The sequence below is a fragment of the Oxyura jamaicensis genome, chromosome 1 (assembly GCF_011077185.1).
Source record: "Oxyura jamaicensis isolate SHBP4307 breed ruddy duck chromosome 1, BPBGC_Ojam_1.0, whole genome shotgun sequence".
Classification (NCBI taxonomy): Eukaryota; Metazoa; Chordata; class Aves; order Anseriformes; family Anatidae; genus Oxyura; species Oxyura jamaicensis.
The window spans coordinates 37,970,883-37,995,243 of record NC_048893.1 but is presented as its reverse complement, the minus strand read 5'-3'; the positions used below and the strand labels follow the sequence as shown (position 1 = coordinate 37,995,243).

The window sequence follows — 24,361 nt, the reverse complement described above, 5'->3', positions numbered from 1 at the left end:
TCTGTCTACAGCAACCATAGAAAAATAAAGAAGCTCCCATTCAACTTTCAGAGCATGGATGTTTTACCCAAAAAGGGGACTTAAGGAATTAATAATGTTGAAAGCTAACGCTTGCTTACTTACGTTTGTTTGTTAATTTTTGTATGTGTTTACTTACTTTGCCAAACAGAGGTATGCCTCAGTGAAAGTGGGGATTGAGTGTCATATTATCCTGGAATAGAGGAAATACACTTGTCAAAATAAAATATCAAATCTGCATTTTTTGAGCAAAATTTCATGACAGATGTTATGTACTTCCTATGTACTAATTCTAAACATAACTGGTGACCACATGGTCTGCCTGCCCGTATTATGTAGAGTCTTCATGTAAGACATTTAGAAACTTCAAAATGATTTTAAGCATATTTACAGTTGTAACACTTGCAGGACAAAGATGAGTATATAGTATTGCTATAGCATTTATATAGTATCACTAAATTCGCATAACTGATGTCTATAACATAACAAGAGAAAAATATAGCTTTTAGTTTCTAACCTATCAGTATCTGGTTTTTGGATCACAAAACATCTGTATACTTGTCTGGCCCTCATATCATTTGGGACTATGACTCTTCCCATCCACGACAGCAGGGAAAATTCAGAGAGGCAGTGTCACATTTTTCTGGCAGGTTTATTCCTTTTCCCTTGTAAAGATCAGGGCAGGGAGAAAGGTTAGACATATAGTTTCTAATCTGTACTGACAGTGACTTGCCTTATAAACAACTTCTGATTTACATGAGCATAAACAAAATCAGAATCAAGTTCCTGGTGTTTAGACCTGAATATAAAATATGCATGTCCTTTTCCAGGAGAAACACTCATGGATACACTCCCCCACCCTGCTAGAAAAAGAAGGTGATACCCTAAATATGCATCTGAAGCCTTTTGATTCTTCTTTGGCAAAGGCTGTTCTCTCTATTTTTAAGGCATCTTTCTTCACAGTGATCAGTACTTAATCGCACAGGTAGTTTCAAGATATACTGAAAATGCCAGTGGTCAGAAATACCACTTCTTGTGTTAGTGACAACTCCCATGTGTTGGGACCTGCCTATATAATACAAACCTTCAAAAATCATATTCAGTATAGGTTCCTTAGCAAGGATTTCTTTAACAAAGTTAAGTTTGATAATACACTTGCAGGCTAGATAGTGAAACCCTTACTGACACCACTTAGCTTGTTAATCCATGATGAACTCATTTTGAAACCAACAAAATATTTAAAACCCAGTGACATTTAGCTGAAATAAATTCTGACCACGCCCTGGGAAATAGGAAATCCCTGACATGAGCCTTACATAAAAGAACAGCTTAGTTCATGAAGCATGTAAACGAGCAAAAAGGATGTAAAACAGCCAAGAAAGCTAGTGGTGAATGAAAAGGCCTGGGGAGGGGGGAGGTGGTAAGAGAAATGTGTGGGTTAGATAAGTGAGTTTTTTTGTACTTAAAGTCTACTCTTATTTTAATATGAGCCAAATATCAATGAAAGCTTAGAAATATGCATTTCAGAGAGTTTTCAGATGAAAGACTTAGGAGAAAACTGGCAGCATAAGGGAAAAGGAGGCTGCATCCTTTGGGAGGAGAGCGGATCAGAGGCAGACCTGTTGCACGAGGTTTGTTTTCTGGTGGAAGAGCTGTTGCTTTAGGGGAAGTGAGAGTGTTCAAGATACTAGACCCTGCTAAAGCAGGAACATATGAGTGATGCTGGCACCAGGCCACAGAGTGCCTGGATAGGAGTCCAACACTGGAGCTGGCTGGGGATTTTCTGATGAAACTGTTTTGTCAGAACAGAAACCTTTTTGTGGAGACATATCCCCATTTAAACTCCCTCTCCTCACCAGGGACAACATTTCCAATGCTAACATGAAAAGTCTGGTCACAGGGAGGGAGTGATGCAGCCTTGACCCCTTGGCCAACACACTCACATGGAGTCCTGGTTCAGAGAGCACCTTCTGGGGTGAGGAGTATTTTATCTCCATGCTACCTTTCACCGGGACACACGCAGAAGGGAGATCATCAGGTTAACCTAGCTACATATTTCCTAGATCAGAGCTGTGACCAGCATGGACCACATCAGGATTTTCTTGCTCCTGAGTGTACAGACATGGGTTGGACATCCAGGTTTGCTTTGATGGTCAGGCTACTGCTTCTTCTGAGCTGTGCTGCTCAGCAACTCATGTTGGGATGTATCATTTATATAAACTCTTTACAGTGTTATTGGCTGGAGTGCGGAGGAACATAGTCATCATGAAAATAGAGGTTATGCTGTTAGTGACTATGAGCACTAACCACTTAAAAGTGAAAGGCAGAGTTCTAACAGGTCAGAAACCAGTTCCTACTGTGCCACTAACAGAAGCCCAGCTCACTCATATACAGCCTTGGAAAACAAGGAGCTCCAGATCCTGCTCTGGGCTGCAACTTGTTTATCCTCAAAGTAGCTCAGCGTGCAGTAGGAGGAGGAGAAGAGTGGGGAGAAGAAAGGAACACTGGTACTGAAGGAGCCGAGTGGACTGCTTTCCAGGTGGGTTCTAGCTCACTCTAAGCTGGAACTGGGGTAGTTGTGGGTATGCGCTGCTGAGCTGCTGTGGGTCTGGCCTGTTTTCATGCCTATTATAGGATAACATAAATCATTCCCTAGCAGTTCCTAGTCATCTGCAGAAGCTGTGAAGACACCCTAGACAGCTGACTCAACCAGCTACATACACGCCTAACATGGGCTGAAAATATTCTCATATCTTTTTCTTTATCATGTGGTTAACTGTAGGATCAGTCTTGGTCTCAACCACAGTTATCTAACACATCACAGCCAAAAAAAAAAAAAAAAAAAAAAAAGTTGCAAAAAAAGTATCTCCTTACAGTTTTGTCCATCACAAGTCAGCTACTGAAAATCATGAGAATGGTGTAAGATTCATACGATTAAGCACAATTCTGTTGTCTTGTTTATTCTAATTTTTCTTCAGCATATGGACTTTCCAGGCATATTTCTGTTAGTCTTTCCACCCTTACCCTTCATATCAAGGCTGTTTTAAAATGAGGGCCAGGAATTGTAATTTTTTTGACTCTGTGAGCTGAGTATATACTCACTGTCCAAGTCATCACTACATATATTCCAACATAAAATAATTCTCCATATATATGACCTGTTAAGGTGCTGTAGCATTTTGCTAAGAGTCAGACATAAGACTATACTTAGTTTTATAACTGAGATATTACTGGCTGTTAAGGTATTGCAGTAAGATCTCTTATTTGCTATAGCTGAACTCAAGATGTGAGGCATAGAAGACTGACTGCCACCTCAGTCAGACACAGTGTTACAAATACCTCCAAGGAAAAAAACAGAAGCTCCAGTTTCCCATTGTTTGCCTTACCATTTTGACTGCAAAATTCTTCTTTAGGCAGTGTTCCCCAATTAGAAATGCTCTCAAGACTCATGACGTGAAGAGCTGTTTCACTTTGCGTGGGAGAGCAACGCATTGTGAAGGAACTTTGCATCTCAGGACAGCAGGCAAGGTTGCAAGAGATAAGTTATCCCTTCTGCTGAAGGACGAGTGCTTCAACAGCCTGAGATCAGACTCTGCACAGTCTCCATAGACTGTCCCTGCTGATTCAGGGGATACAGAGATCAACTGATCTATTTCAGGCTGCAATCTCCACATTGCAATCGGTTCTCACCCACCTTTCCTGATCTCTTCTGTCACCCTGATGAACAGGAATTCCAGCAGTAAACACACTTTTATCATTCACTGTCCACATCCCACTGTTCAAAGAGCTTGCTGCTGTCACTTATAAACTGTTTCTTCAAGTCTGGACCTTACGTGATAACTGGCTTCATGGTGAATCACCTGATACGGGCTTTGGTCACCCAGCCTGATCATGGAGGGGCACCTCACAAGGGAAGTGAAGGCTGCAAAAAAAAAGATGAAAAAGGCAGAATTTTTTAGGTTGGAGAGAAGGAGGAAAGACACATAGCAGAACGGGATGCTCACATCTGCATATGTTTTGCCTATCATTTTTGAGAAGAAAACAGGCTTTCATATGTAAACCCAGAGAGCTGTGAGGATGATATTGCAGGAAAAGAAACATGCAGAAGAGAGCTTGGAGAGGTGTGTGAGGCCTGGGTAAGCTGTTTGGGGAATGCTATGCCCATGAAGAATGGCTCACAGCGAGGAAGAGCTCAGAGGAGAATGATGAAAGCATTATAAAGCCAGCTGTAACTGCTAGTGAAATCTCAAAGGAGAGGTGACTTACTCTGGGTCCGTGACAGATATACTGTCATTTTTTTTTCCACCAGAATATCCCTGCCTGCTCCCTTGCATGACGCAGGGGGCAAAGTCTGTGCATTGTCACAGCTCCCTGGTGGTGGCTAGGAGCTTCATGCACTGCATCAGAGGCTCCCACCCTGTGCTGCACCCAGGCTGCGCGCCAACAGTGCCACGAGGAGGGGCAGAAGGGACAGGGGCTCCCAGCTGCTTTGCCCCCCAGCAACTTGTGCCACGGGCTGTGATGCCAGGATGGCATATCCAATTGTCTCAGCAGCTAGCGGAGAGGTAGCAGGAACAGCTTTGTATATGCAGTCAAATACTGGTAAAGATTTACAGGCAACATTTCTCCTGCCTTTGCTGTCATTCACCAATCTCTGCAAGTACCTGCATAAGCTTGCGGGACAGGCAACTCATCTTGTAGGCACAACTGCAAACATGAACCATGCCACAGTCCCCCTTCTTCTCCAAGACATATAGAAAAGCACTATGCTGCCAGGAAATAAGAAACAGTCACTTGTACAGAACATTTAACTTGAAAACTTGTCACTTGATGGGAACTGGTTGTATGCCTTTAATGTTAGATGACTTTTTTTACTTCAAATACCATTAAATATAGATATGAAACATGTAGGAATTGTGGTAATTTCAGATACTGGGTTTCTATTTGGCAGCCACCCTGGGAACACACTAGGATATATATTTAATTTTGATATTATTTCCTATTTCCCATCTTAGGAAAGGAGCAAACACTAGTCCTCAGAAGGTCTATTTTTGCTTTTTCCAAAGAGATCAGTAAAAACGTAACAAGTAGATGTATTCTTTATAGTTTAGGAGGCAATGTGATCTTACCAAATCTTGCTTGTGGTTAATGGTCAGTAAACATATTTAAAAAATAAAAAATATCCTAGCAGTTCTAGGAAATTACTTCAGCATCTACAGCCATAAGTATAAAAATGTAATGAAAACAGTTTTCAGGCCAATATTGTGTCTATTCTCACTTGTTTAAATTTCCTAGACTGAACCGGACCCTCTGCTGTGCTGGTTCTGCACCTCCTGATGGATGCTGGGGAGAAGCAATGTGAGGGTCCCTGTCCTAGGCAGCCTGGGTCCTCCAGTACTACTCTGGGTGCCCCTCCGTGGCGGTGCTGGTGCTGGTCCCTGCCCAGCCCTAAATCCAGGGGTGCTGTGAAGTGATGCAGGGAGGCAGACAGCAAGTGGGCCGCTTGCAGACGCCAAGTCTTTGCAGATCAGCTCTTTATGCAGGGCCAGTCGGTGGATGCTCTTGCTTCCCCTCTATAGCACTGCAATCCTTCCACCATTTATCTCCAAAATCTATTACTGAATGCCTGGGTTAAGCATTTCACAGAACACAATGCAACAACTCAAGACTTCTTTAATGAGCATCTACTGTGTGTGACAACTTAGAGCTGTGTAGTTTTGGGTACAAAATGTTGTTCCTGAACTCTGCCTACAAAAACCCTGGTTTACTACAACTGCATGGTCTGGCTGCAGACTTATCTGTTCAAGTCCTGTGTCATCTGTGATTCTCTTATTACCTTTCATGGCCCTTTACATACAATTTTATATGGCCCTTTAAACTCTTCTCGTGATTCATCTGTGGCTATGGCATCTCTCCATAAAGACACCCACGTTTCTCAACTTACTTATTTGTTGAGTGCTTTAGATCTAAACCATACCACACAGTTGTTTCTCCCAGTCCTTACAAAATCTGTATTTCATGAGTGCAATTATTTTTAGGAACATTCTCAAATTCAGAGTGGATGTGGATATTGTGAAATAAACTAGTCAGACAGCTGATCTCCTAGGGTTAGAAAAAAGCATATTACTCAAAAAGGAGCCCAGAAAGTTGAAGGCAGGTATAAAGTCAGTTCTTAAAAGTGGGAATGTTTGCATCTGTTTTAATAGAATTAGGGAAAGCAACTGGAGGAATTCCAACATCACACCTTCACTAAAAGTTGGGTTAGAGAGCAACCAAAGGAAAATAGCTTGTAGTGTGGATACTTTTTTTTTTTTTTTTTTTTTTTTTTTGTGTGTGTGTGTGTGTGTGTGTGGATCCTAGAAAATCCAGTCTCTAAGTCTCTAAGTCACATATTTTTGTCACCATCTACAGGTGTGTTATATACTAACATTTTCCTTTATTTTTTTGTCAAATACAGACAGCAACATTGAAGAATGAGAGCCAACAGTAAAAGGATAAAAACTGGGATTGGGCCAAGGGGTTTAATAAATCACATCTGTCCAGCAAGTCCTTAATCTCTCCTGTTTAAATCCTTTGTGCTCACCTGCAAAATAAAGCTTCTTTTTTATAATGAACCCAGGGGAACCTGTGTCTGACCCTCATCCCTCCAAGAACTAGTCTATCAGGCTTCTCCAGAAAACAGGCTGATAGAAAAGACAGAGCAGTGATACCTTTATATTCCCCTCACAATTTCTAGTTTGAGGAGCACAAAAGAAAACAAACAAGACATAAAACTAATGAAACAGGTTTATTGCCTTGCCTTCTGGGACAAATGGAGCTCCCGTTGCCAGGAGGCATCCTGAATCTCACGCCAGAGCTGTGGTTGCTGTGCTGGGGCTCAGAGCACCTTAGGAAATCTGCATGGCAGGGTGTTTTGTGCACCACGGTGCTCAGGTTCCTGGGGTGCTGGTTTGGTGAGGAAGAGATAACACAGACAGCAAGAGGGAGAAAATGGCTGCAGATTCCTTACCCTTCTGCTGTGGGGACAAAACAAACTTATTCCTTTTTTTCTGTCCAGATGTCTGCAGTGGGACTGCAAACATCACTGAGTGAATTTTAGCAATGATCTGAGGACAATGAAAGAGTAAATCCTGTACCTTAAAAACATTAAGAAACGCATTCATTTCCATGTCATAAAGGAAGCACATCTGTAAAACTTCCCTTCCCCTTGAAACTATTGCTCTTGCTGCACCATCTATTTACTCACAGGGTGTAGGACGAGACTAACAGCACCATTAAAAGGTACACCTCACAAAGACGCAAGGAGAGTCTGGAGACTCAGTGATAACACCTGGTATTGCTTCCCCAGTGCTCTAGTTAATATTTACCTGTGGTAAACTGTTTAAATAACTGTAGATGCCTGGGTCACAATTTTTGCTTTTAGTAGCAGAGTGCAGTGTATTTGATGCGGTCTGAGACATTTCCTGAAGAAAAAGGAACAATCACTCTATTGAGGTCAAACCCTTAAGAAAGGTTCTTCTGCAATTTTCATTTTTGCCTCAGCTTCTTGAAAATGGCGGGTGTAAGCAACTGCATGAAGTACTCCATGTTCGTCTTCAACTTCTTATTTTGGGTAAGTTGGTGTTTAAATTGTTATTAGTGACGCGTGAAATGTGTTCAACATTATCCAAATGCTGTAGTTGAAGAAATTGTAAATAAAATAGAGCATAAATGGAACCAGAGTATGGTTCTAAACCAGGGAGAGGAGAATGTTTAATTTTTGCCCTTCCTTTGTATTTTTTTCTTACAAAAAAAGCCTTCCCTCCATATTGAAAAGTAGAACAGATGGGTCTCCATTTCCCTGCCTGCAATGTGCTCCTTATGTCAAGGGAAATCACTCATTTCAATCAGAAGATAACAGACTCTAACTTATCCTAATGTGCATTGTTCTCGTGTTTTTTTGTTTGTTTGTTTGTTTGTTTTTTTTTTGTATCCTGTTTGCATCCAAACTGCATAATCCTGAAAGTGTAATTGCAACAGAAGATAGGAAAATACACTTGTATTTTTAGCCATCTAATTGATAAATCGTTTTCATATACTTCTTTGTGGTTCTTAGCTTTATGCTCAGTGTCATAATTAGTTTCTGATGGTTGACTGTACATTTTTGGAAAATGGTATGGGCTGGCATTGCTGCCGAGAGCTGTACTGAAATGATCAGCTTTCTCCAGCATACATAGGAAGGTCGTTCCTGCCCTATGCCCAGCACAGGAGAGCAGGCAGCTTTCTGAGAGTAACTTGAACCCTATTTGCCTATTTGTCACATCTCGGCTAGTTTGCAAGGTTCAGGTCTTGGAAGCTCTGAAAAGTTTCGAGTTAAAGATAATTTCTGTAATGGTTCAGCCTCACTGTCAGCTTTCCTACCATAATTTTGTCAAGTTCACCAGAGGTTCGCTGAAACTGGATGCAAAACTACTAACCCCAGTACGTCTGTTGCCTCAGATGACATTTTCTGAGTGAAAAGGTGATAGAATTCAAATAAGATCACAAACAGTAGCCGTAGAAATTTTGTGGCTAGCCAAAATGAGAAGAATTAACAAAATTCTTTGATCTCTTGTGGACCTCACAAAGAAACTCCTAACAGGCCAGTAGCAGTCAGGACAGGCCCCCACTTTTCTTCCTCCACATCAACCAAGGCAGATTGAAAATATATGGCAGCCTAAGCCTCCAGGGACTGCATGGGTTTCTGGGGAGAAGACCCAGGATGTGATCCTGGAGGAGTCCTGAGAGTTCAGGAAAAAAGCAACATGGAACAAACTTCCCAAGACCGTGTTAATGCTAAAGGCAGGAAAATCTGCACCCTGTTCTGGGGAAGAAAATGCTGAGAGCATTTGCTGTGCATATGGCAGCCTTGATGATACAGAGGAGGACACAAATGCAGTTATACTGACTTATTTTAAAGAAAGGGGCTTAGTACTACCAAGATGGGGAAGAAGAGGTGTGGTGCAAGCAGCAGTACACACAGGTGGAGTACAGTGAATCTGAATTATTTGAGTAACACTCCTGTTTCTAATCCCTGGAAATCATTAAATTACTGAGGTAAAGAACAGGGAGAAGTAATGTCTTCACAGCTGCTGCTTCCACTCCCTGGTGCACAAGGCAGTTTGGCAGGTGGAAAGTTAAACTGATAGTAGGGAATAAAGGTGACTTTCATCTCAACTAGACAACAGCAACGGCTGTATGTTTATCTGGAGTCCTTTTGTTTTAACCCCTATGCAGTCTGGATTGCCCCCATCAGGGCCTCAGGAACAGGTTTTTAGTCTTCTTATGCCTTTTTCTTAGCAGCTTTTACAGCATATCCTTGAGTATCTAAATCCTGGAACAGGCTAAGCCAGATCTGCAAAGTGGCTTTTACTTCGCTCTTCTTGGCCCCATGTGTTGTGTGCCCCCAGGAATTCACAGCCCTGGCACTGGGCTCTGGAGCACCCACAGAGCTTTGCATCTTCCAGTCCGGTGAAAGAAAGCTAGATTTTATTTTAAGGAAAACTAACAGTTAGGATGGAGTACTGCAACAAGCATGCGGTGTTCTATTTTGACTCTTAGGGAACAGAACTTTTGATTTGTAATTTCCATTATTTTCTTTGTGTTTTCCTGTACACTTTGTATACGATGAAAATAAACAGAAACGAAACATTAAAATTTTACTGAAATGGAGTGTTTTTATGAATCTAAACCAATTTTATTTTCTATAGTTAAAATATATACACCATAGTGGAAACTTCAATATAAAATGATATGCTTTGGTTTTTTGAATGGAGGAAATAAATATTGTAGCATCCCTATCTGATTGGTAAGTTCCTGTACATTCAGATTTACTTATTTCTACTACTGTGCTGTATTTTTTTGGGAGGTCCTATATAATGAATAAGGCAGTGGGCCAAATTCTTTTTGGATTTGCAGCAATAGCTGCTTCAGTGGAACTTTTCACATTAGCAAGCCCACGTTGTCTGGTGCATAGCCACATGGTTCACACAGTGGTGCTGAACAAGACCCAAATACAGAGTCATATGATACCATCAGTTTCTAGGCAGATTCAGTGGTATTCAAATGATTTCAGTGGGGAGTTCTAGTTAAATTTGATAACATGATATAGCTGTCATCGATTGTACAACTTTCTTTTTCATGTGTAAAACGTACTTATAGGAGCTTTACTTAGAACAGAAAAATGTGTGGTACTCATGTCTGAGGGCTGGCTGTGTTCCATATTAAATAATCTGCTAAAGTCGTTACGGTCTTTGATGATGAATATTATATGAAACCTTTTTGCAGGAAAGTATTTTTGAGGAAAAAAAACTTAAACATGTAAAAATAGCTCTTTTAATTTTAAAAGGTCCCAGTTTTCATGGGAAGCTCATAACCACATTTTAGAGCCATTTCTGACTTGACCATTAAAGGCATACAGGAAGATCATTCCGAATCTGACCAGACTTTGATCCTCAGTGATTTCTCTTTCCTACCAGTCCTCTCAAGTGGCTCACATAATTACATATGATTAGCCTCTAAAGTTACCTGTCTCCCATACCTGGTAATAAAGAGAAATTCTGTGTGAGAATCATCACAAACAAGGTAAGGAACACAGTAGCTGGAGCATAGTGGAACAGTACCTCAAAGACCAACAAAACTGGAGAACAACTGGTGATTAAGGAATATGTCTAGATCTGGGATTCATCCACCCTGACTTCAACATCTTAAAGCAAATCATTCTGGATTTCTTTTTAAGTTGGTAGTGTCAATGGGTCATTTAACTCATCTGAGGATATGTGTCCCTGACAGGTCAGAGGAGCTAGACTTGGATGATTATCTTTCATGTGCACAAGATGGATAAAGTTGTCTTCTATAAAAATATAATGGAAATAATAACTACCACAATGTGCACTTTCCAGGAGGAATATTCTAATAGCTTGGGATGGCCAAATATTATTGCAACAAAGAAAGCAGGAAGAGTTTATTTAGAACTTTTCCTAATAGTTTTACCATAGAGAATATTTCTAAAGATATATGTCCTGAAAAATTCTAGAAATAACAGTTGTACCAACATCCCTTATCAAATCTTTCATTTCTATTACAGAGGAAACAATGTTCTTTACAGTCATGTTATGTACATACTATAGCAATTTATAGTCGTCTCTCATCTGACAGAATTTCTGTGTACTTACAACCATATGTATAAATCATCAAGGAAATGATGATTCCTCTGGGGTAGAAACATCAGGGCTTTGGTGCATAACTGAAGGTTTAACTATCCTTATGAAGTTTCCTGGATATGAATCAATATTCTGTGCTCTAGCAATTCATCTTGCTTTCATTTTGCCAAAGAAATTATTTCTGAATTTTGGCCAGCATCTGGTGCTATTTGGATGCTGAACCTTAATCTAAAATTGTTGATCTTTCTAAATATTCTTTATTTGTTTTCCCACAGGTGTGTGGTTCAGTTATTTTGGGAGTCTCTATATGGATACGTGTTAGCAAAGATGCTCAGAAGGTAAATGCATGCAATAATATCAGTCCCATATAAAATGCAGAAGCTACTATATAGACTTTAATTTCCCAACTTAATTTCTGCAAATGTGTTCTGCTTTCATTGGGGTGGTTTGTGTGGGTAAAAATGAAAGTATTTTATGACATTTAAGATTAAACATGATGGTGCGGGTAGTCAGATAAAGTGATCGATGTAAGCACAGATGTGTAATGACAAGAAGTGTCTTCCAGTGTTACAAATATAAGTTCTTGCAGATGCACAGTGATTTCTTTTTAAAATGTGGGTCTCTTTTTCCTCTAATGAAAACTAATGATGGTTTTGTTATTGATTTCAGTGCTAGAGAGAATAATGAGGAGCTATGAGCCTCTTAGGTTTTTCAATGTCCTTCCCCATTAGAATAGCATAGTCGTATATATTTCTAGAATTACTTCTATGTATTTTTAGGAAATATTTTTACTTTTCTCACTATCTTCATAACATAATACTTATTTTCTCAATAATTGTAACTTTGAAAGGGAGCAAGATTTTTTCTGTTCTATTTTCAGTGGCTTCCTAAAAATGTCTTGCCCTTTTTCAGTCATGGAATTATTTTTAGAGAACAACAGATCTTTACTCAGGATTTAAACATAATGTAAATAGCCTTCATGGAGGGGAGAAGAAAAATCCCTGAGTTCCCCTCCTGGATTTTATCTGGGTTATTAAATTACTTCAGATTTTATGACTTCCCTTTTCTGCAAAGCTACAGAAAATACAATCTTGATGAGCTCTTGATCTTGCATAAATGCACCCGTGGATGGTCCTGTTGGTGCAAAGGCTCTTTGGCCTTGTGGGCCTTGCCAGCCTTTTGACAGTTGTGCTCTCAGTGGCACTAATATCTTATTTACAGCATGTTTTCCATTCCAATAAAGAAGTGAAGCTGATTCTACCATTCTTCTAGAAGGTGCTGTGCAATCTTTATATGTTGATGTTTTGTTTTGCTAACAGGAAGAGCGATATGACTCTGAGGTTTAGGCAGTACATTTCTTTTGCAGAATTTGAACCACATAAATGTAAATGAATTTGAAAATTTAATTTGTATACTTTAGTCTCCAAAATAGATTTCTGGCTGTAGAAGTGAAAAAATGATCAAGCGTTAAATAGAAGTATTTTTTCCAGCTCTCAGATTGAGCCTTTAGGTTAGATTAAGCTGCAAAACTTCTGATCACTCCTCTGCTTCTCTACCATAATCCATCAGTAAAGGAAAATACTTTTTAATTCAGTATATCTAGAACTAAAAGGATGTTGGAAAAAAAGAAGATAGCTTTATATATTGCTTCTATTTGGCTGATGATGCTGTTGCCCTTAGCCAGTCCCAGATGTCTCATGTTTGACAGTGGATGGATGTAAAAGAACTCAGTTCACAGTGACATTGTGATGTGGAGTAAATTAGCTCATTATGGAGAGTTTTTCCATGTCCTGCTGTGGAAGAGGAAGAATTACATGTTTCACTCCTCAATCAACATTTTACAGAAGCTAAAGTTACCATGCTTGCTAGGTGACCATCTCTAGTATCATGGCTCAGATAGTGCAATGGAGCTTGGAAAACCATAACCATCATTATTATTTTTTTTTTTTGGAAAGCTTGCCTATTCAGAAAAACACACTTAAGTGTGTCCCAAGCTGGCTTCCTGAAGTGACTCTTGTTACTCCACAAAAACTGTGAATTAAGAATTGGGACCAAAATTGAAAGTATTTTCTTACTTTTTTTTGCCTCTATGCAGGCAAAGATCCCATTCAAATCCAATGTACATTTTGCCTGAGTAGTAATTGAAGAGACCATAAGTATTTGGGTGTAGATGAACAAAGCTTTCTAAGAATAAATACCAGGAGTTTCAGTCCTACTTTGAAGGGGAAAGAACAACATATTCCTAAAATTATACTTGTCTATATACCTTTGTAATTTCCATCAGAAGATAAACGTGACAACTTCCAGACGTTTTTGCTAATCTTGGCACCAGCCACATTGGAAAATATTCTTTGAACATTTCTCTCTATTTTGGCCCTTGGCTTTAGTCCTTCTGTGGGAACTGAATAATTTGATATTTAATAATAATGAGGTATATGAACTGTTTAGTTGGATGTCCCACACATCAAAACACAGTCCTCATCTCTGATGGCATTATTAGAAATCATGCCCAAAAATAAAGAAAAAGAAAGCTGCTTTGGAAAATATATCTTTCTTCACTATATCCAGCATCACTCAGAAACGTGTTCTCTTAGGAACAGCCACAGAATACTTTCATGGACTTCTAATGACAGACAGAGGTTTTGTTTCTTTAACATTTGGTTTACGTAAGAGAGATTTTGAGATTATTTTGTTACTTCCAGCAAAAAGCAAATATTTGTCAACTGAAAATGTTTATTTACTATGTAAAGTTGGCTTTCATCCTGTGCAGAGACGAAGACTGTGAAGAGACAGGTTCCACCAGCCCCTCCAACAAAATGTTTAAGAAGGGATGTTAGCAGTTTGTTGATTCAAGGAACAGAATTTCTCCATGGTTGCACAACAGTGTATTTATCAGTTATTAAATCATTTTCTTGTTTGGGGAGATACTGATGTTTTTCAGGGGTGTTTCTTGCAGCTGAAATATTTTTTTCCCCTCCCTTTTCAGGAGTTGGGCATAGACAACAGCCTGTTTGCAGGGGTTGATCTGCTGATAGCTGTGGGCTCCATCATTATGGTCCTTGGGTTTCTGGGGTGCTGTGGTGCCATCAAGGAAAGCCGGTGCATGCTGCTCTTGGTAGGAAAAACAAAACAAAACAAAACAAAACACATTTGTCTACCTTTAACAGACCACAGATACAACTGATGTATAAAGTCACTGGTGGTATCAGATGATGATACCATTTTTATTTAATCAAATGCTTATTTATGAGCATGTGTTGTCATTGCTTACCCCACACTTGAGTCCTTTCTGAATTGAAGTGGAAAAGAAACGATGGGTGGTCTCATCAAAGAGAAGACAGGGCCAAGAGAGCTCTGACCATGTCACTAACTTTTCACCTACACAACTAAAACTGATGTTCACTCCACCAGTCACCCCCCTCTATCTATCCCATTTCATCTCATAAATTCCCAGTTGCTCCCTCTGCTAGTCCTCCCAGAATGTCCTCCTTGTCCTCCTACCCAACATCTCTCACCTACACACTGCCCATCATATCACTGCTCCAGAGTGTGCCTTGTTTTGATGACTAGATGATACTAAGGCAGACACTCTGTCCTAAGCCTCCCTTTTCTCATTCCCAAAGAAGGAAAAATTGGAACTGACTGGAACTTCAGTTCATTCTATGAAGCTTATGAAAGAAATCACTTTAAAGAAATGATAGCAACTTGGTAAAAAAATGTTATAATTTTCTCTCCCTTTTGCTTCTTCCTAGTTTTTTATTGGACTGCTGCTGATCTTGATCCTTCAGGTCACAGGAGGTATTTTAGGAGCGGTATACAGATCTCAGGTACAGTATTATTCTGTATTGTCATTCAAGTCTTTCCAAAGATTTGTTTCTCCACTGAAAACTAATAAAATATTTGCACTTGCAGATTGAAACATCCCTTAACACGACTTTAATGGAGAGTGTTGATTTATTGCAAAGCAATACAGAACAAGCAAAACGATTTCAAGAGACCTTCCAGAAGTTTCAGATAGAGGTAATTAAGATATAACAAAGGGTGGGGGTTATTGCTATCTATTCTATCTCTAGCATTTGTCTATGCTTCATTTTATGGCTACTCTGTCATAGATTTGAATTTCACTCCCTGGGGATGGGAAAGGGTCTGACTTAAACACAAATTAAAATGCTGCACAGCGGTTTCTGCCCCCTTGATGCAGCATGGGCTTTCCATGATGATTTCTTTGTGCAAAAGAGAAGATTCTCTTCCTGAGAGAAATGGAGCAAAGACACACAGCATGCAAGTAAATCTACTGATGTGGATTTAATTGTGTCTGAAAAAGTACCTTTCTCTATACATACAGAGGAATACATTTTCAATGACCCTATATAGGATTTTCTGAAAGTTTCTTTCTAGAAGAAATAGATTAGTAGCTGTCTAGATCTGTAAGTCTTAAACTCCATAAGTTTGCATCAGTGATTACAAGTTCCTCAGCGTGCTTGCAGAAATTATAAATTTCTTATAAGAATCAACACAACCAAAACAAAGGTCCCCTTATTCTGTGATATGATTACAAGAGATTATCAATTCCTTCTTTGAGGCCATATGCTCATTACACTGGCAAGTAATACTGTAGAGCTCACAGGGTGTGCAGACCATGCCTATAGGATTTAAAAGCTGTGTAATTGGTATTTGGCTTTAAAAACTCTGCATGTCTTTGTATTTGCTCTTTATGGTTTTTATATTTTCTTATTTTGTCATTCTAGCAGACTGTGGTTCACTAGAGACATTCGTGCATATGTCTGAGGAAGTATACTTCAAAGACTTGTAATTCTCTGTGGGGTGTGGTAGGATTTATGGATTCAAGTAGCTCTTAGGACCCAAGAAGTCAGGTTTGCATCTCGGTCATAAATCTACTGCCATGAGACTGTTGTTTGATGCTAGGGTTATCAGTCTTCCACAGCTTTGGTTATGCTAGTGCAAGTTATGCATTCTATAAAGTATAGATTTTTTTCTAGCCATGGTTACCTAAAAGGTACAATTTGCCTCATCTATTTGGAGCAAGGTGTTGTTGCCTGGGTAGGTTGGAGTGCTGGTTTTATTCCCCTATTCCAGATTCTATCTGGCCCCTCTTCAGCCACATTAACTTATTTAAGAATTATTTAAAGATTTAAAGGTTTCTGTCTCAAGTTGCGAATAAAATATAAAACCATGCTCTTTTTCTTCTTGAAAGCAGTGAAAAAGTTTTCAGTCTCCAAAGCCCAGATCATCTTCATTTACAGGAAGTGGCCTCTGCTTGAGTTTGGATTGGTGATGGCCAGTTCTTCTATTGCCTGAAAAGCCCCAGCAGCATTTCTTGACCTCCAGAAGATCTTCCTTCCCCACTTGAGCTACCATGTTTCTATTTCCTCTCAGTAGGATATGGAAGATAGAGTTACTTGGCACCTACAGAAATTAGCCTTCTTTTAAAACAAATGAAATAGGGAATGCTTAGGTGTTGACACAATGCCAGCCTTTTTTACAAGACTTTTATTGACGATATTTCTAAACTAAGGGTGATATAAAAATCTGCAAACTCTGATAATCCCCACTATCCCTTTCTTTCCTCATCTGAGGTCATCCCTTCACAGGTCCTCACTGAATTATTATGTCAGAGCTGGATGGCTCCTGCTCCATAGGAGGGCTCTAGTCCCTCTCCAGGGCAAAGCTGTCTTTGCATCTGGCTGGACACCTGGGGCCTAGAAGCCTGCCCTATTACTGTGGGGATGGTTTCCCTTTACAGATGTCCCCCAAAATTGAGACTGACTGTTACATAAGTGCTTTGATGAGAAGGCTTCCTTCTCCTTCGTTGCAACTTTCCCTTTTGAAGGGAAGGTGCTCCTTCAGTGTGTCCCAGCTGAGAACTGTCCAGTGCCCTTTCAGCAAGAAGATTGGATAAGGAAGACTTCAGGAGTGTATTTCATTTAGAATACTGTGTTACTATGAAATCATTTTACTGTGTAAGAGCAGGGAAAGAAATGCAATAAAAAAGAATTTTGTTTTCCCTGTACTTATATATTTTCTGACTTCTCCTACCTGCAAGGTGCCAGAAGGTAGACACATAGTACCACCCTGATTCTGGACATCACACAGAGAACAAATTTCACCATTTATGGTGTGTGTACCTGCCATGCTCCCAGTAGCACCTGTGCCTATAGACTGACACAGAGTGTCTGCTGCTGTTTTTAGGGTAGGCTTAAAGAATTCTTATATCTTTAAAGGCTGCCGGTGTGAAAGGAAAGGAACTGAGAAGCAATATTTAGGTAGTTTATATTACTTCTACTTTTACTTCTCCATTCCGCCTCCGGCTATGTCCTATGCTTCTAAGCCAAATTAATTCTTCTGATATAATAAGCAGCTCCTTGGAGGGATGATTGAAAAGTGAGCAAAATTAAACAAACAAACAAAAAAAAAACACAATTACTCTATTAATTTTTAAATAGACTAGGATTTATTATGTCCCACAGCCTTTGTTTTTTTACAAAATAACATGAGCATTTCCAGCTGCTTTTTAAAAAAGGGAAGATGCAAACCCAAGTCTGCACCCCTGAGCTTTAGTGGCTTGAATAAAGTGGAACCTGAAGTGAAACTGCACCTGGCTTAGGTTTCACAAACCCCAAATGAACCCCTGGCCTTCTCAGTCCATTTCTAATTTAAAGGGCTAATCATCATTCAAGGTGGTTGTTTTTCTAGATTTCACAGTTTTATGTTCCTGAATTTTATTTTTTCAGCCTGGCTTTTCAATATGTGATTAACTGTAGATGTTACTTACCACATGCAGGTATAAGACACAGAAAGAAGACTTGATTTTGAAAACCCACAAAACCCAACATTGCTCCATGCTGTATTCTGGCACTGACAATTACTAGCTTTACAGTATATTAATAGTTTTTAAGTGCTACATATTGAAAATTGTCTCTCTTTTTAAATTATTTTTATTTTTTACCTTGTGCACTCACAGTGTTATAACTTGTATTGAAATATAAAAGGCATTTGAGACAGGTATCAATCTGGGAAAATTTCCACATGGGAAAGGATGAAAGGAAATTGTTGTTCCTCTTGGCTTACCCTTGCTCACTCCCCTAACAGCAATTCACTGTTTTTTCTTCATCTTCCTGTTTCCTCTTTTCTTGCAGAACAAGTGCTGTGGTTTGGTGAATGGACTTGCAGATTGGGGAAACAAGATTAATACAGATATTGGTGGCAGTAAAATCTGTGAGTGTGAACCAAAGGGCGAAGAAGCAAACCTCTGCGTCTATTCTAATAAGATACTTGTTTATAAAAGGGTAAGAAAAATATAATGTCCCACTCTTCTTTCCAAAAACAAGTTTTAACACAGAGCTGTCTTTAGTTGCTGGCATAGTCAGCAGTTCAGTCTCTTTCCAAAATGACAAAGTTTTGCCTTCTCTTCATTAGCCAGCATTGCCACCACACCAACAGTGGCGAAAATACAGTGCATACATGAAATATGCATCTGCTTCCTCTTCCTGGGATGTCTCTGTTGTAGCTGTGCACTCCATTATCTCCCAGTGTGCATGGTAACTACAGGTGAAAACTGCCGTTACGGCTTTGGGGTCAGAGTATGCCTCTGGGTCAGAGCAGCACGCCAGCTACTCTTTGGCTCTCCCATGGAAGATGAAGCTCCTGCCAGAGTTCATTTTGGTGGTAGACATGTTGACTCAGAGGCTTCCACAGGGCTAAGAGATAATGAAAAGCAAGCGCATTAAATACAAGACCCTTGAGTTTTTCTAGTCCTTTACTAGAAGAAAAACACGGTCATTTTACAGGATCTACTGGTAAGGCACGTCATATGTGGTAGGCTTCCTGGAAGCATACTTAAAGTGTAATTTGCAACAACTCAGGCCTTTTGAAAAGCTTGTGGTAATTAATATAGTAGTAAGGCAAAAGTGCCTAGTGAATGGTTACAAAAAAGCGTACTCAAAAAATGATGGATTGGCAGCAGAAATCTCGTTTATTTCACAATTTATCTGTTTTCTTATGTGGAAATTTAACTCCATACATACCAAGAAAAATATGAAAAAAGTAGTGGAAAACTCAGACAAAATACCTGCATTTTTAGAATGCTAGTGGTATGATGTTTGCCAATCTGCATCTAGTACAAAGCAAATATCCCAAACTGATTGTATACTTTCCTAAATGCACAGCTTCTTAGCCAGGTCCTTTCTGAATGCAAATTTCCTCCCTGTGTAGTCCCACAGAAGCAAATACTGTTTTAAAGCAAGGGAACAGTCTGGGTAAGTAGAGGATGCCAGAACCCAATCTGGAAGTAAGATGTATGCAGAGGCTTTTTTGGCCACATTTTTGTCTCTTTGGCTGCAGGCAAACCCTCAAAGGATATATGAGAAACCATCAGTGAAATTACTGCAGGTGCAAGTTATCGCTCACATGAATGCACAGATTTCATGGTGGTGTTAGATGCTAGTAAAGACATTCAACTCTTGTGATCCAGGAAAAATGGTTTGAAATTTAGTGCAGTTCTGAGTCAGCTTAAATGAGAGGTTTTCAGAAGGACTGGAAGGAAAAGACCCATGTGTTTATTGTGGGGGAGGAAATATGGTGAAGGCATATAACTACACATTATATTTGGGGGGAATTAAGTTGTAGTGTTGGAACAGTATTGTGGTTTTGATGGATTTAAGCTGTACTTGGCTTTCCCTACAGTTTGCAAAAGGAATATTGTTGATGCCTGGAGAAGATGTAGGCGTTATAAGAACAGATGTATGCACTTATTAAAAAGGAGAGTAGCTCTGCATAGAACTTCAGATGTGATCACTCACTTCCTCCCAGTCCCAGGCCAAGACCACCAATCATTTGTCAAAATTAATACTTAAGTTTGGTTTTATATCCAAATATTGTTAGTTGAGACTGATTCTAATAATAGGCTTTGAGGTCTCAAACCCAAAGATCAGATTAGTGGGAAAATGAATTAAATTCATCTTTATATTTGCGAAGGCAAAGGCTAGATATCTGTCTTAGGGCCCAAGATACGTATAAATGTGTTCTTTGTGTCTGTTAGCAACAAACCAGAGAAAATTCAAATAGCCTTTCTTTTACATGGAGAGTAAGAGAGAAAATATTTTAGAGGATGTGTTTCTTAAAAACTTAGGATAATTTTGCTTACCTATAATTATTCATTTTGTCTTGTTTTTCAGGGTTGTAAAGAAGTGATCATCAAATACCTTCAAGACCATATGCTCATAATTATGGGGATTGCATTTGGACTGGCAGTTATTGAGGTACCAGTATACACCATTAAAATATTTAGTGGCTAACAAGCCATACGTTCTACTTACATATACACTGGGAGTGGAATTAAAACACCTGGCTTGCTCTATTAACAGACAAGGGAGAACCACCTCTAACCTTAGCTAAAATCTCACTGTTATTTCCTATCAACAGCATACAGCTGCCAAGCTGAGGAATTCAGGTGGGTCCAGACCACCCTGTTGCCTGTATAAGCATATCACATGGCACTTTTTCTGCAAAGATTTAACAGGTCTGGGGCCAGGCTGGGACTTGACAGTGAGCCCAGTGGATGGAGGGCTGTGCAGACTCCCAGACCCAGACAAACAAGAGGCAGAGTAGAAGTCCTTCTCCTCTTCTTAGCTGGAGGAAAAAGTCAAATCATAAAACTTTGTAGTCCCTAAAATGCATATTCTTATCGTGGGGAAATTATGATTCAAAATTGCTAATCAGAGTGAATAATTTAACCATCAAGATGGTGTCTGAATGTGCCTGAGTACACACCTGTGCTCCTCCATATACTCCAGTGTGTGAAAAAAGCAGAGCATGTGAGCCCTTTATTTTAATTGCTTCATCATACGCTGAAGATTATCATGCAAAATTTTCTCCAAAGAGAGGAGAAAAAACAGTGAGGTGATCCAGTCAGCTACTTGATGAATGATAGGCTTTGATTAGGAGAAAATGACAAAGAAGCTGGGGATTTCATCATGTTGCTTTCTTTGGTCATTTTCATTCTTTTTACTATTCCTATGTGGTTTTCCTCCTTCCCTGCCCCCCCCCCCCCCCCCCCCCAGATGAATGTTTGAGGGAAAAGCAGAATGACGAAGACTGCTGTGCAGAGTTCAGTCTGTTATTCCTAATGAAAACTTCTTAACATCCTTGGCAGAGGACTGTTCCTCGTGGTATAAGAGCGGGCTAGAGCCCCAGCTCAGAAGTACACTTCCAGGAAAATAATTGTAAGCAGGGAACAGTTAGGCAGCTGCAGCACTGTGAGATGACAGGCCACTTCTTACTCAGCATGGGCTTCACATTACATAAGGTGCTATACATGGGAGGTCAGGTCTCTTGCCTATATGTAGAGTTAATGGGGAAAACCAATGAAATATATCAATAATTAAAGAAAGTCCCTTACGAATATAATAAAGTGTACAATTTCATATCTATCCAGAAAGTAAGTTGTAAGTCACTTTGCTCTAGTTATTGTAGTTGTGTTTGTTGTAGCCTTTAGTTCATTGGCCATCATTGTTACCTTTTCTCCAGCTGGCATTTTCTGTGGCAGTTGCCTCTCTCAATCATAAAAATATTTGAAAACAAAATGAGTAAACAATATGAGGATAACAGCCTCAGCTGGTACAAATTGTCAGCTGGCAATTTACACTTGCTAAAGATTTAGCCTTTCCAAAGATATTAACATATTGTGACATCTCAAGTAACTGCAAATGAAAAGCCACATGCTTAACTCTCTCTCTCTTCTGGAAAACCCCAGATAAAAAGGCCAGGACAAGGAAAAGTACTCTTTCGTAGCCTTCCTCCTCTGCCTGCTCCATCATGCCACTTGTGGGCTGTAAATATTTTCAGCTCAATTTGTTAGTGGAAATGATGCTGAGAAAAGAAGGCCCAGTTTCACTTGGGCACAGGTGAAAATATGGGCATGGTACATCAGGGAAGCCAAATCAGCTTCTTCCAGCTGTGAGGCCATCCCCTTGCCTTACCTGTACCCACATGTTCTGTACACTCCACAACATCTATTCCTTAAACTAATGAAGCTTCCTTAAATAAATGAATTCATGGCTTCATAAATGTCCTTTGAATACTTTATACTTTTGGGTAACACCTTCACAGACCGGTTAATTTTAAATCCAGAAGGAAGCTTACTGATCTTCTGATCTCGTCAGCTGTCTGTTTCACCCACTAATTCCCACCACAGGAGGTGATCCTACCAAATGTTATATCTCAAGCAATAAGTTATTTTGTGGACTCAGAGTTTCTATCTCAATCCTATTACAATCCTATTCCATTTTTCTTAGAAAATAAAAGATTGAATTTTTGTCTGAGTTTCTTGAACTTTTGCTTCATTTGCTTCTTCATTGCAGCTAAGAACTGCATTTTAAAATCCTAGAGTTACAGCATTCCCCATACACACAGGCAATCCATCTTTTAAACAAATTAAAGTATTCCATCGTATTTGCAATCTTACCTGTGGTACATACCAATTTCATTAAAATGGCAATATACTAAAGTCATGTTCTTTAAAGAATTACATTGGAAAAGATCTTCTGCATAGCAGATTTAGCCTGCTTGTAAGTCCAGGACATTTGCAAACAAAATGTTCCCACTGTGTATCAGTTGTATCTTGGGATTTCCAGGACTGCCAAGTAATACCAGAAATGTTTTTGTTTTCCAGATTCTTGGTTTGGGGTTTTCTATGAGCCTCTACTGCCAGATCCAGAGAAAATGAAACTGTGGAAGTGTCAGAACAATGTCAACGGCCAAATCAAAACCTTTGTAGATAGATGGATATTTGGTTTGGCACCTTCAGATAAATATACGCATGTCCCAGGCAGCTGTTCTGATGAAAACAGCACCTCCTGTGCACACAGATACTTCACAATTTGCAAAATGACCTCCTTATACTTTGTCGGATTTAATGATGTGAATGTGAATTTTATTTGCAATAAACGTCTTTGTTTGTGTTTCTGATTAGTTTATTTTGTCTGAAGATAACATTTAAGTGATGTTGAGGTTTGAGCTCACCCCGCAGAGTGTCCACATGGCTGTCATGCCACTCGAAGCAGAGTCATCACAAACAGCCGCGTATGGTCTTGTGTGGGCTGGCTGCTATGGGGAATCACAAGCCTCAGGCAGCTTCGCTTGTGGGGCAGGGTTTTTTAATTACTAGTGGCATGGGTGAGTTTGACACTGGGTTTGATATATATGGTAAGGTCTCTGTTACTAGTGAAAGGCACAGGGACTAGCTTTCTTCCAACTAGAAAACCCTATTTGGGGGTTCCATTTAGGGAGACTTATTCTGGCAGCTGAAATCGTCACTTATAAGTCCAAAGGAAGTTTAGATTGCATATGGGAGTTGGATTCAGTGGCATGTGTTCTGAAAATATGCATGTCATGTGCAAGATGAATGTCAGGTGTTCAAGGTGAGGTTGGATGGGGCCTTGGACAACCTGACCCAGTGGGTGGCATCCCTGCCTATGGCAGGAGGATTGGAATTAGGTGACATTTAAGGTCCCTTCCAACCCAAGCCGTTCTATGATTCTATGAAATCCAAAGCCATGTGAGACAGGACTAGCACAGAAATTGTGCCCGTGAGATTTACCCAGGGTGGTCAAGACAAGCAGCAGGCTGGCAACAGGAGGCATGGCTGGTCACACTATGACAGAAATATAAAACATGCCTGCCCTTAGCACTTTACCAGTGCTTGCAGGTGTCAGGGCTCTGAGGCACTGCCAGCTCAGGACCCAGGACCCCACGTCACCCCTGGGGCTGTCAGCCCCTGCCCCAGCAACACTGCAGCAGAGCCTGGCTCCAGCTCTCCCCAGCCCAGCCCAGTCACAAGCTCCATGAAGCTGGGCCTACCTATGGGCCTACATTCCCAGTAAAGATAGGATTTTAAAAGATTGAGTGGAGACCTTTGCCCATGCCTGATACTGCCCAGACTGGGTACAGGTACAACTCACCTGCAGCAAGTTTCTGTCCCATCACACCCAGCTTTCCCTCTATCACTGAGGCCAAGATGTGAGTGCTGTTTTCAGACATTTATGCCCCCCAGGAAGCCATCTATCTACTAGGCAGTTCTGGCACTTGCTGCTGAACCTCAGAAACTGTGCCAGAAGAATTCAAACTTTGTTGGATCAGAGAAAAAG

General features: G+C 40.0%; 1 protein-coding gene across 2 annotated transcripts in view; it reads left to right on the top strand.

Moving 5' to 3' along the window:
- Positions 1–23,191, top strand: part of TSPAN8 (tetraspanin 8) — a 33,876-nt gene extending 10,685 nt beyond the window's left edge. The window contains exons 1-9 of one of the 2 annotated variants that reach the window (XM_035315195.1): positions 7,333–7,351; positions 7,561–7,630; positions 11,474–11,536; positions 14,185–14,313; positions 14,951–15,025; positions 15,111–15,218; positions 18,356–18,505; positions 20,393–20,476; positions 22,888–23,191. In XM_035315195.1, coding sequence (XP_035171086.1) covers positions 7,571–7,630; positions 11,474–11,536; positions 14,185–14,313; positions 14,951–15,025; positions 15,111–15,218; positions 18,356–18,505; positions 20,393–20,476; positions 22,888–22,941 — 723 coding nt within the window. In that variant the 5' untranslated portion in view covers positions 7,333–7,351; positions 7,561–7,570 and the 3' untranslated portion in view covers positions 22,942–23,191. Of the gene's footprint in view, positions 1–7,332; positions 7,352–7,560; positions 7,631–11,473; positions 11,537–14,184; positions 14,314–14,950; positions 15,026–15,110; positions 15,219–18,355; positions 18,506–20,392; positions 20,477–22,887 lie in introns of those variants that run through there. The other variant, XM_035315196.1, reaches the window with a different exon arrangement.
- Positions 23,192–24,361: the final 1,170 nt, after the last annotated feature.